Here is a 14,096-nt window from a genome sequence, read left to right as displayed (position 1 = left end):
AGAATTGAGAGACAGAAAAAAATACCAAAAACACCCACCAAACCCCAAACTACTTTCAGCCACTAGTGCTCTCCGGCTACTGAAGATTGGATGTTTATGTTGCGTAGCTCCCTTCCATCTATACAAATTATCAATCAGTCTTGCCTCACGGAAGTAACATTTTCCTGGCATTGACAAATACTTTTTCTCCTTTACTGGAAGCAAACATTGTCATAATCAAATGATGTATTACAGTTTCCAGAATTAAAATACAGGAAAATAATTAAGTGAGGTAAAATAACAAAACCCATACATAAGTTACTTACTAGATCAAGGGCAGAGCCTCCACCCAAATATTCCATTATAATCCATAATTTTGTATCCTGAAAAACAAAAACAACAAAAATGTGGGGTTTTTTTTAAAAAAAAAAAGCATGTTATTAAGTAAATGGGACTTGTTCAATACTTTTTACTGAAGAAAGAATCTACAGTTTTGAAACAGCACTAATGTTCTGCTATTCCTCAAAGAATATTTTGAAGATACATTATTTTTAGTCCCATCTGATAAGGAATTAATTTCAGCTGTCACAAGCTATTTACACCATTGTGTGTGTTCAAGAAAGTTTAATTCTGTTCCTCTACATTAATGAGAGGAAAGCTACTTCATATTTACCAGTGGGTAAGAGCACAGATTAGAAGTTCATTACTTCCAAATAATTAATGCACACTCTTACTGTCACACTCTGGCTCATTTTATGGTACCTCTTCTTTGTCCCAATACTAAGAATATAGGCAGTACCCAGGGAAAAAAAAAAAAACAAAACTCTCTATAATCCCTACCGAAGAGTCAAGCTGCAGAAACAAACCTCTTGCCTTTGTACCAACTAAACTGGACAAGTATTCTGAGCCTGAGTTCACCAGCACAATAACTCCCAAAAGCCATCCTCCTATTTATTCTTATCATACTCCTTAATACATTTTGCAAAAGTGTCTTCTGAGACAAGAGACTGACAGAGGCCACTCAATGAAAATGGAAGACAATATACTTACATTTAAAAACTCTTGATATAGACATTCAAAATACCAAGTAATAATTACATTACATAAATTACGTCATTTCCTTAGGAAAAGAGTTTCGGTTCCGTCAATTATCTCTATTTGTACAAATACTTCAAAACATATTCTTTAATAAGCCTGACTCCATTTAGGTTGAACTTGATATTTATTCTTTGCACCTCTATGTTGTTCCATTTTATTGAACAGCCAATTGTCTCTGACCAAAGGAAGAACACCAGTAAATTTCTCCACTAACGCTTATGCACCTTATATATGGTACAGAATTTTGGACAACCATGTTCAAGAAGATGAAACAAACTAGTAATAAATACTATTTAAGGTGACTATAGCTATTTGCTAACTTTAGATAGTAAAATAAAAGTTAACAGCAACAACAAAAATCAAGCTACTATATTCTCAAGGAACAATGTGTATTATTATAGGAATGTTTAACCTAAGATAGACAATACACACTGGAGCAGGGGAACGCCCAAAGGAGTGCTAAGAAAAAGAGTGGACTCCAAATATTTCTCTCTGCTGTTTGCAGCATGTTATTCCCAAGTACCTTAAGAGAAGCAGTTAGTCCACCTTTCCTTGTAGTACCACCCTTGAAACATGTTTTAATGCAAGGCCATAAACATGCCAGTTACATACTCATACAAGATTGCTGCACACAACATATGGTGGGTTTTGGTTTAGTTTTTACGATTATCAATTTGTATTATGTTTTGTTAGTTTTAACTCTATGTACTAAAGATGCAGAAGACTTCTAGCGTAAAAAATGTAGGGGGTTCTCAGAGCAAGGAGCACATAAACAGCAACAATATTCATTACTTTACCCTGAAAAATAAAACTTAATGTAAAAATAACAGCTCACAGCAAGGGCAGGTAAGACTCTGCATACTCATCTATGAAGATGGATTAAAGCTTTTAGAAAAGTGACACATGTATTGCAGAACAGAACTTTTTCTATCTGGTCTCAGAATGCACCTTCTGTAGGTAAATACACACAGCGCTCCCCACCTACCTTCAGTTACACAAATTGTACTATTTTTAGGTAAGACCCTGGATTCAAGTTCCTTCATCATCCACTATTTTTAACACACAGATCTGGATAAATTTAGATACCTTTCTTCAGGAATCAACTAATACTATTTGACAAACACAGTCTTGTTAAAAATATTTTACAAGAGCTAGAACACATTTTTAGGGAGAAAAAGTAATTTTAAAATATAACCTTAGTATCTACATACAGCATTTTGACAAAGCTTACTTTCTGCAGACACCACAGATATTCCAAGAATTATGACCCATCTTGAGGGAGTCCCTTACAGAACTCAAATACTTGTTCTGCTGCTAAGAGTTTCTCAGATCCCCTCAGGAATCCCAGTCCCTTCAAGAATCTGGGTCCTAATGTTCCAGAATAAGTATGCTTCTGAGAAGTGTCTTATAGCAAGTCATTTCATCTTCAGAAGTCTTCCTAAAATCGACCAAAATTTCATGTACATACTTCGCTTCAGCCTGATAATGTCTTTCAAAGCTGCATGAAATCCTCCTACTATTCAAATTTTGTGTGCCTGTAATATTTACATTTAATTTTAATAGTAATTTAAATACAAAGATATCAACTGTATCACTACTTTTTATTTCAATTAAATGCCTGGGTGGGAAAGAATATGGTAGGACAAACAAACCCCTTGATCCTTTCAAAAGTAGGGAAAAAAACCCTTGACAAGAAGTCAGTAAGAGACGCATCTTCTCTTTTCTATCATCTCGACTACCTCGTGAATTAAAGAGCTAACAATTGAAGATACGATGTCCCAAAAGAGAAATTCTCCATAAAACTAGCTACTAAACTCTCCAGCTGAAAATTAGAAATTAGATGTAGCAGAAAATATCTAAAAAGAAATATTTAAGAATATAATTTTAATTACATAGCTACACAACCATGCTACACAATTACACAGCTACAAATTATACTAATTCATAGTCTTTTTAAATCATCAATAATCCTTCCAATTCTTTTCTTGGTCTGCTTAGTCTTTGCTCCTGAAACTTTTATCAACAACTGCTTTGGGCCACATGTCTGAACTTACAATATAAAAGCCAATGATCTAGTAAACCCAGCAATACTACATTTTAAAACAAGTATGGAAACGCAGTTAAGGACTGTATCCCAGTACAAAGCTAAGTAATAGCAATCTACTACAATTATGGCATCTTTATATCCGTAGCCCTAAATTCAAAGCGATGTTTAATTCCCTATGGTTCCCTCTCCTCTTTGCCAGAGAAATATTACTCACGTCATCCATATGAAGTATCTCAACAGATGTAATTACTATTGTAATGAATCTTACTACCACTGTAATTAACTACTTCTTGCTGGAACTTTTTTTCTTAGCTTTCTTATTTAAAATCTGCATACACTGCTTAGCAAGAAAACACAAAGAAATGCTTTTGGACAGTTTTAATGATTTGCTTAATACATATTCTACCTTACACCTATGGTGAGTTGACCCTGGCTGAATGCCGGGTGCCCACCACAGCTACTCCATCACTCCCTGACCTCAACTGGACAGAGAGAAAATATAATGAAAGGCTCATGGGTCAAGACAAGAAGAGATCACCCACCAATTACTGTCAGGGGCAAAACAGACTTGGGGAAATTAGTTTATTACCTAATCAATTCTCTAATCAAATTAGAGTAGGGAAATGAAAAGTAAAGCCAAATTCTCCATGAACTTCTCCAACATGAGTCCTTCCCCCAAACTACAGTTCTCCACTAACTGCTCCAGTGTGGGAGCAGGGACCTCTCCCGCGTGGGTCCCCCGCAGGGCCACAAGTCCTGCAGCAAACCTGCTCCAATGTGGGCTCCTCTATCCATAGTGCCACAGGTCCTGCCAGGAGGCTGCTCCAGCACATGCTTCCCGTAGGGTCACAGACTCCTTTGGGCATCCCCCTTCTCCAGTGTAGGGTCCTCCCTGGGCTGCAGGTGGAGATCTGCTCCACCACGGACCTCCATGGGCTGCAGGGGCACAGCCTGCCTCACCATGGGCTGCACCATGGGCTGCAGGAGAATATCTGCTCTAGCACCTGGAACACCTCCTTCTCCTCTCCTTCTGCACTGACCTTGGTGTCTGCAGGGCTGTTTCACATGTTCTCACTCCACTCTCCAGATGCAGCTGCTGTTGTGCAGCAGTTTCCCACCATTCTTAAATACATGATCCCAGAGGCACCTACCACTGTCACTGATGGGCTCAGCCTTGACTAGCAGTGGGTCCACCTCTGAGCCAGCTGGCACTGGCTCTGTCATACACAGAGGAAGCTTCTAGAAGCTTCTCTCAGAAGCCATCCCTTGTAGCCCCTCTGCTACCAAAAACTCACTACACAAACCCAATACAGTGCCTTGCAACAACAGCACAAGGCAAGTAGAATGCTACGATCAATTGACTTTGGCATCACCAGGGCAAGGTGCCTCCTTCTTTCTCTCCTTTCCAAGTATCTCTGGCATGCTTCACATTCCCTAACGCCTACTGTCACTTTCCTTTTTAAAGCTGCACAAATTCCTTTTTCTTTTTTTTCCTCTTGTACTTCTCCTGTTCTTCTGTATATGTTCTCCACTTTCCCTCTCAAGCAGAACACTGAAAACACTAAATTTTCTTCCATGGCCTAGATTGGTAATTACATATTATACATAATCATTTACATTTTCAAGAAGGTACTACACTTAGATACTGATACTATCAACATTCAGTGGTCCACTTTAAGATTTGAAATGAGACCAGTTTTCTCTTTTTGAGCATCAACCACAACACAGCACTGTATTTTCTTCCAAATACAGTGAAGCCATGGTGAGTCATCAATCTAAATTTAGGACTATTATTTCTTTATAAACATAGATGAGCACATTAACGAGGGCACAGGGAACATTTCCTTTTTCACAGTAGGAAAAAGATTTTCCTCTGATGCCATAAAACTGAGGAAAGGAACAGCTCTGGAATCTAAAAGAAGCTTCTGTTACAGATAGGCAGAGTTTCCATAAACCCTTTCCAAACTAGGTTGCTCTTCTTGAGGTCTGACTTCTGATTTTAACTCTGGAACCACATGAAAGCGTTACAATACCAGCTTTACCTCTAATGAAGTATTCTGCATTAGTGTCACTGTGACACCATCAAAGTATTTGTAAATAAGTGCAGTTACAGCAGGAAAAGAACTTTACTTAACATGTAAAAATCAAGGTCTATACACCAAACCAAAAAGGCCACCCACCAAAACACTCCTCTAGAGTATCAGAAGTACATTTTAACTGAAATCAGAGTAGTATAGAAGACACATACAGAAATAAGTAATTAATATTAAAATGTTTGTTTATAAGTCCTTACAAAGTTAATAAATCATCTAAATACACATGGAGAGAGCTATATTTAGATATACTTTGTATTTTTATTTACTTATTTTTTAACATGAAGAACATACACATTTTTAGCCCTGTGACATTATACAGAAGAGACTGACCTAAAGCAATCAATCCACTGTACATATTGATTAAGATGCTTTTAAATCACTTTTCTTGACTGAAGGAGAGGTGGCAGGAGAAAACATACCACATAGACACAAAAGAGAAGGACTAGAAGGGCTTAGAAGTAAAAGCACTAAGTGACCTGGACAGTAAAATTCAACTAAAAGTCTGAAATCAAGGAAGTGAACTAATTCAATTTCAAAATAGTAGTGCAACAGTGAGCACTTCTTCTCATCTTCCATCTTCCCATCTTCTTGTGAGAAAGAATTTCCCACCTTAAATTTATGGTGAGAAAGGGTATATCCCACCTTAAACTTACAGTTCGCAATTAACATCAAAATAGAGGGTATTTATAAATACATATAAAAGGCTTTCTGGAAACAAGCCATCCCCAAATTCCAGTTAGAATCTATATTTACAAACACTTTGTCAATATTTACAAGCTAGAAATTACATACTTGATTCAAATAACACAAAAGATTTGCTAATCAATCAAGAACTAGCTTATGTTGATCCACATATTAGAATGTTTTGCCACCACTGGATTACTACAAAAACCTACAGCATTGAAAACCAGAAAGAGAACACCTTGGACAGAACCTCAACTAATCTGAAAAGAACAAACGAATTCCAAAACTGACACGCATTGCACAATGTGGTGTGAGATTTTGTTTAATAAAAAATTCCGTTTAACTGGTATAGATTTGCCAAAGCAATAGGGCCAGAAAAAAAGACTTGTATTTCAATACTGGTATAATTTTAGTATTAATAATCATACTGAATCTCCAGCGTAAGAAACGATACTAAAAGAAGGCTGAGATACAAAGTGTGTGCAACAGGATAACCTCTCCAAGTTACTGCTGCAGTAGTTCCTGCTACAGGTCATTACCACTCATCATGGAGATCTGTCTTTTGTTTACTTCATCTATAAAAACACCTAGGCAAGTTTTGACAGCTGTAGCAACCAGAGCAAACACTTGTACACTGACACGTAGATGACTGACTTCAAAAACATGATGAGAGATCATGGAACTTGTCATCTTTAGCTACTTAAAGCAACCTTGCCCACCGATTCCCTTCTGTGGAAGAAGGATTCTTCTTTCTCTCCAGGATTTCCTCTCGCTTGTGCGTTTAACTATGCATGTGAAACTCATGCTGCTCGCTAAAGCCACCAGGTGGCAGAATCACATAATACCAAAGATGCTCTCTCACCAAGTCCCCACCAAAGAGCAGCCCCAAAAGAAGCTATGCAGCCCACCGAAGACGGAAGAATAAAACCACCTGTTCAAAATGAATCTGAACACATTTATTACTCTGACGCTCTTCATAAAAAGAGGAAGAAATTATTAACCAAAGAGAAATGCACCTTTAAGAATATGATTGCTCATATATCAGAATTCTTCAAAATGCTTTCCTCACAATCCTAAAGTTCAGCTCAGGCACCATTTTATTCATTCACCATCTCCTTTCAACACCGGGTCACAACAGTCGTCACTGTCTTGTTATACAGAATGAAGAACAGGCACACCCTGGCATTTGAGTTCTCATTATTTATTAACTTGCAGGGACATCTGTGAGCTTATATGCAGAGATAAGGCACAGATTGAGCAGAAGAGATTGTTTTATACAATGTCATAAATGATGCATTGAGGCAGTGACAGGAAATGGCATTTATGTATTTGTGGTTCCTGCTCGTCTTACACAAGCTCAAACCCTTCCACAACACCATGAAATGTTGCCAAGTCTGAAAACGTGTATCAAGACCTCCAAACTATTTTAAATGCCCTTTCCCTGGAGCTTATCCTTGCATTAAAAAACCATACGTATACAAGAAAATTACTTCAGGCTTTAAAGAGATGGCACCTATGAGTTGATGTAGTGCCATTAAGATCCTTGAAACTCATCAGGACCTGTAAACTTTCCTGTAGTTAGCTGACTATTCAATTTTTAGACCCACATATTAGTATTAGAACAGATACCATTTGCCAAAATCATATTAACAGTACAAGGTGGCTATCACTCTTATTCAGCAAATGCATGGATTTGGCAAGAAATATATACAGCTCTACCTTATGGCCTAAGTTCTTGTCATTTCTTGAGTAGTTATAAATATTACCTATATGTATTATTTGTTCAAGTTCAGCCTAATCAGAACTAGATCCAGTGCTGCCGTATGTTAACCGTGCAGAATGAACAGCATACCACTATCTGCTTTTGTCCCATTCTTTCCAGTACACAATCTCTGGACAGGGAAAGTAAGCAATGCACCCTTTAAGTTCAAACAAGTTATCCAGATGCCAGCTGGATTGTTCAATGTCATATAATAACTCTTGAAAGACGGAAGGGATGTCACAAAGGATAGAATTACTAATCCCAAAAGAAAGTTACTTAGACTGCAGAACACCATGTGTACCCAGTTCTGTTAGTGTAAGTAGTAAATAATCAAGCCCTTTCCATTGAAATGACAAACCGATTTTACCACTGCCTATCCAGGGTCCTATGACTGTTTAACAGCTATCAAGAAAGTCCATAATGCTTTTACAAGCTTTTGGAACTGTCTTCACAGAAGACAGTCAGAAAAAAGAAAAATATATATATATCTGTCAGTGCCAATTCATATCACCTTTCTAAGAGAGTACAGTTTATTCTGAGAGATAATCTCAGTAAGTACTATTCTTCCATATCTGATGAACAAAAAATACTCCAGCCTCATTACAAGGAATAAAGCATGCCACCATCATTCCAAAAGTTCCTAGGAAGCATATTGAGTTCCATCATGCAGTTAATCCTCAATGTGAACTTTTCTTTGACAGTCTATTCATCTGCCAATGTTCTTCCATCTATATCCACCTACTGTGACAACACAAGCTTATACAGATCAGTGTAGCATTTTTTAAAGGGGGAAGCTCTTTGTTTATGTCATTACAGATTTCATTAAATAAAACCAAACTGTAGTGTTTCCTAAAGACACTTGTTTCAGAACACCTGAAAATCAGATGGCTTTGAAGAAAAAGAACTATTTTCTGAGACAAGACTAAATACACTCAGGTTGTCTTAGCCACCAAAGATATCTCTGGATAAATTTTCCTCTCCCTCCCCCATCTACCATAACAACAGTCCATGTTTTAGAACAGAGTCTTTAAGTACTGTCCAGTGGTCTTAGAAAGGTGAAAAATAACTGAAACACCAACAGATGCAGTGAATTAGCCATCTTTAACCTTGGAAATGAATATCCTCCTTTGGGGTTTTGGAGTATAAGAGGAGCAAAAGCAGATGTTATGAAATACAGATTAAGTTAATCTATTCATCAAGGAAGTATGAACAAAAACCTAGCCATGCTGAAGTAGATCATCTGGTATACTACTAAAGAAAACAGTTAAAATTTCTTTTTTCTTCTTAAATGATTGAATTCCACTATCAATATGAAAGGCTCCAAAAAGAAAGGATACTGCTTTGAATAACTGGTTCTCTCCAGGAAAAATGGATGAATCCATTAACTACATTTACCTTTGAAAGGATTTCTTTAAGTATTTAATGAATTCCAGAGCCTCCAAATAACATTACACTTCCCAGCTATTGCTAGGTCTCTCATCAGAATTTATGTCCACCAACAGGTATTTTATGTTAGACTAGAAAGCATTCTAGCAATTTCCAGCCCTGTTTCTACTCTTCCTTGCTGAATTCCTAGAGAAGTAGACATAAGACCAAATGAACAAAACCATCTCCACTTTCACTGACATTAAAAGGCCACTCAAATGAAGGAAAAAGATGCCTTTGTTTGCTTCTCATCTGCTCACAGGGGATGGCAACCCATTAATAAAAATAAACTATATTGGTGGTTTAGTTTGTCTTACAGGAACAGAATGAATCTGGTAAGATTTACACAAACTGGAGTGTGCTACTGCTCGTTTTGGCCCATTCTTTTTTTAAATCTCTATGAGGTATTACTGGAGTGTTAGAATAATTCCAAGAAGAATATTTCTGGCTTTCTAGAAGTTTCCTGCTTTGAATTTGTATACTTATTTTGCCTCTGAACACCAGAAGAAGGGGTATAGAAACAACACATTGTGGAAAGTCAATATAGAAAGAAAAAAAAATCCCAAATTCCTACAGTTGAACAACATTACAGAGAAGATTGCAAAAGAAAATTTTCCAATGAAACTAAGGAAGCTGACTACTGTAAAAGCAAGATTTGAAGGAGGGGGACTAGGGGGGAAAAGGAACCAAAACCAAACATGGAAATGAACAAAAAAACCCCAAACCCATTAAAACCAACAACAGTCATTAAACATTTCAACACATCAAGCAAACCCAAGCTAATTTAATCTATCAGCATAGCCAGGACCTGAAACATTTTAGGTCTGGGGGATCTGCAATCTGTTAACAATATCCACAGGTAAATTTCTTCCAAAGCTATGTAAGTGTACAATTAGGTAGGGTATTATTTTACAGGGCAATCCACTTCTTTACTACCTCAACATATTTAAGTTACAATCTACAGAACCTTTGCATTTATATGGTAGAGCCCAATAAGGCGGCTACCCAGATAGCAATTATTAAAAGTACTCTACATAATCAGAAAGCTCTTACTTGGGTTTCAGTAAGTCTAACAGCTAAATACTATACCCTCATCATAAATGCAAAAAACAAAGCAAAACTTTACAGGACTTAATAACAGATACAGCTTAAATGATCTGAGTGCCAACTATGCTCTCCAAATCCACACCATTAGAAAGAAAAAAAACAAACCCAAAAAACAAACCACAAACAAAAACCATCCAGCAAACATACAATTCATATTTACTAATGGTCTAGTACATACCCAAGTATTCCTATTTTAAAAAAAAATAAACCAAAAAACCAACAACAAAACCCAAGAAAGTTCTGCCTTATGAATTCAATCATATTCTCATTTGGTCTCATATAATGCTTACTGCAATGAGAAGAAACAAAATAAATCAAAACACCAACATCTATATAGCTGAGTATTTGTACAAATGACTCGATAGTAGGTGGGTAAAGGGGTGGAAATCACCCCTGAAGAGTCTGATTTATTAAAAAAAATTAATAAATTCAAAAAGCTAATAAGGGATTTTCATGTTTAACGTTCTGATGTCAAGGTAAACTTCCGTTTATTTCAACTTGCTCTTTCTACTAAATATTTATTCCATAGGCATTTAGAAGACATGAACAGCTATATGGCATCCTAAGGATCTATTTCCCTCCAGGAGAATGAGTTTGTTTCTACAGAACTTTCCTGGGATAATGCTCACTAGAAATTTAAACACACAAAGAATTAGGTGGAAATCATCTGGATATTAAGGAATCATTCAGAGATGGTTTGCTGGGGTTTTTTGGTGGGGTTTTTGGTTCTTTTTGTTTGGTTGGTTTTTTGGGGAGGTTTTTGCGGGTTGTTTTGTTGGGGTTTTTTAATCCTTTTAAAGCTGTGTGGAGCAAAGCACGTTTTGTGTTTTAGGGGATGAGGTTGGATGACTGGTTGGTTGTTTTTCCCCTGCCTTTAACGTTAAGGATCATGACTTGATAAAAGCTCATTTGAACCTCAGCCAAAATAGGAAGAGCCAAACAGGGGAAGGATGGGAGAATATGTCTGTGTACAAACCCAGGAAGTGTAAAATGTCTTTTATCCTTACAGTGGGGGCACATTCTTAATAAAATGAATAAGGACTACTGACAGCAGCAGAAATCTCCATGAATCTTAAGGGGCCTGCAAGCTGTCAAAGGCCTCACAGAGCTGGCGAACTATTTTCATGAAGAAACCATGTACAGAAGCCTGTAGGAGCTGGTAATGCTGTACTGAAGAACCTGACCACACTGGGGTGCTGGACCGATGAGAAGTTTTTTGTCTGGGGAGCATTTCTGAGGTGCTTACCTCCTTTGAAGTCTCTTGGCGTCAGGATGAATGCTAGCTGTCCTCGGGCTGCCATCCCTTTGAGGGGAGGGAGATACAGATGAGCCCAAAGGTTCTCTTCTAAACACAAGTCCTTACTGCAAGCTGGCCAAAAGGTCCCTGCAATCAAAGAGATCATTGTGGTTTTGCATGTGGCGCATTTATGTCCTTTAATCAAGGTTTGTCAGCCATCTAACATGTTCAACCACGAAGGAAAAAATAAATGCATCTGCTGGGTAGCCAATGCAGAACAGAGACTAAGGAAAGAGAAAAAATGTTCATTCCACTTTGGACACTATCAACTCCATGGAAAACACAGGCAGCGTGATTTTTCAGACTAAGCAGAACCACCTCAGTATACAGTATTGTATGTATGTATATATGTATAAAAAAAGCTATTTGCCTTTGGAATCATTTTGCAACACTCAAGCTCCCGCCTTCTTCAGGTCTCAAGAAAAAATAATCACATTTTCATTTCTATGTATACATAATCGCCAATGTATTCTACAATCTAATGCAGCAGTCACTCTTCTTCAGCAATTACCTCTTGCAATTACCACAGCTGTATACAAGCAATCCTCAAATGCACTCTTTTTGCCATAAGCTAGTTATAACAGAACTTGCAGAGCCATTTGCTAGGAAAAAAGCAAACAATGCAAGTTCTGTCACACTACTGATAAAGGATTCCTTCTGCAGAACACTTAGCGGACTTCTGTGTTTGAATGCCAACATGCTAGAGCCACGAGCTCCATGTTTTCCTTAGGGTGAGTCATCTCTAACAGTGTCCATATTCACAGCCTCTCTGGCACATTTCCTGGACACATGCCATTCCACCACAGAAATGAATCTTTATAGCCCAGCTGTCACACGCCTAGGCATGTCATATTAAGCACATGATTTCCTAAAGCTTCAAACTAATAAGCAGTCTTGTTTTTTAACTCTCCTAACAAAGTATAGTACAGTTGAAGTAAATAGACACTTGTTTCTTGTATAGGTTGCAAAACAAGTTTCCAGCTAGTAAACACAAGAAACTTGTATAACTGAAGAACTATACACATTTCACATCCTAAGGGAGTAACACCAAGTGTACACAAGTCCATACTCTTCCTCTTCCCCTTGCCTAGAGCCATTTTCCCTCTTCTCACTGCAACAAACAAGCAGAGGGAAAGCAAAAATAAAATCCTTGTCCCTTACGACCATTATCCTTTTAATCGTTTTTTTTTAATACCTGGTGGGGCTGATAATAGTCATTCCCCCACCTTCCCTGTCCACCTGGCAAATAATTACTTCATAATTGACTACTGAGTCATTACCTTGGGGGGGGGTAAGACAAACCAAGCAGTCCATTTAAAGAAGCACACAGAGACTAACGCGCAATTTACACAGTTCTATGACAATCCCATCATTTTGTCCATTCACCTCTTACGGAGAGTAACTAAGAAGGCAAGAAACACAAAAATGTAACCCATAAGCAAAGATCCATATGGAACTGAACTTTACTGGGATACATCAAATTGTTATTAATAAACTGTACAAAGTCCCAAAATGGGAAATTCGAAGCAAAAATAAATCAGCATTAGTTTAGAGTCCACTGCTTCCTTTACAAGATATTCGCAAGCCAATCCTTCTCCAAAACTTTTACTAATACTGAAATTGTATGTATCAGCCCAAGAACTACCCAGGATCTTCCACTCAGACTTCTGCCAAGCTCATTGCTCCAACCCTTGCAAAACACACAATTTTTCTGCAAACCTCTTATTATTTTCCACTTTTTCTCTTTACAACTCTTCTCCAACCTCTAATTACTGCTAAACCCACCTCCTATTCACATCCATCATTCCCATTCTGTCTTTCTCTGCTATATTTTTGTTTCCTTCTTACAAATTGCTGTTTCAAGGAACTGCTACAGAAAACAGAGAAGAAAGCCTCAGTACCTCCAAATGATTATTTTCATCCCAACTGTTGTGCAACAGCTAACAAATTAGGTAGTAAAATGAAAAAAATAGGTGGAAAGAACCTTAACAATTTAGTTGAAGTCACTGGCTCCTGAATAAGTAACTGTGAGGTATTAGAACTAAATACAGTCCATAAACCTATTCACCATGGAACTTTCTGTTTGAAGTTCAGTATTTTTGAGTTTCCAAATAACAGTTTCTGAAAGTTCACCATTCAACCATTTTAATATGCTTATTAACATGCTCTGTAACATGCCATAATATTCTGTTATATGTGTAAAGGGTGTGACTTTTCTGCTTTTGTACAACTATCTCCATACAGACCATGTGAAGACCTAGAATTCATTTGACCCAAAGACCCATGGCCAAAGCATACTGAAGCAAAAGCAAGCTAACCAAGCAATACCAACTACCTGATGTTCACATTAAAGATATCACACAAACATAGTAACTATGTAAGAGAATAAGGGTATGACAGAGGTATGTAAAAAGAGGTGTTTTCAACTGAAATGGCACATGTTTGAGAGGTTCATGAGAACATCAAATCAATAGACTGGCAGCCATCTGACAGTGTAGTTGGTCACACTGTAGCTGAAAAGCCTTGTTTCAGGAAGCCTATTTGGGCAACAAGATGGAGAACCAGCCCAAGAGCTACTTTAGCTAAACCTGGGCACAAATA

General features: G+C 37.5%; 1 protein-coding gene across 1 annotated transcript in view; it reads right to left on the bottom strand.

The window, feature by feature from the left end:
- STK24 (serine/threonine kinase 24) overlaps positions 1-14,096 on the bottom strand; it is a 35,814-nt gene that overhangs the window by 11,840 nt on the left and 9,878 nt on the right. The window contains exon 2 of the mRNA XM_010021218.1: positions 306-362. Coding sequence (XP_010019520.1) covers positions 306-341 — 36 coding nt within the window. The 5' untranslated portion in view covers positions 342-362. The remainder of the gene's footprint in view (positions 1-305; positions 363-14,096) is intronic.

Source organism: Nestor notabilis, unplaced genomic scaffold (assembly GCF_000696875.1).
Source record: "Nestor notabilis isolate BGI_N333 unplaced genomic scaffold, ASM69687v1 scaffold1029, whole genome shotgun sequence".
In the NCBI taxonomy this organism is placed as follows: domain Eukaryota; kingdom Metazoa; phylum Chordata; class Aves; order Psittaciformes; family Psittacidae; genus Nestor; species Nestor notabilis.
The sequence above is the reverse complement of the archived record's forward strand: the minus strand, read 5'-3'. Positions and strand labels throughout refer to the sequence as shown.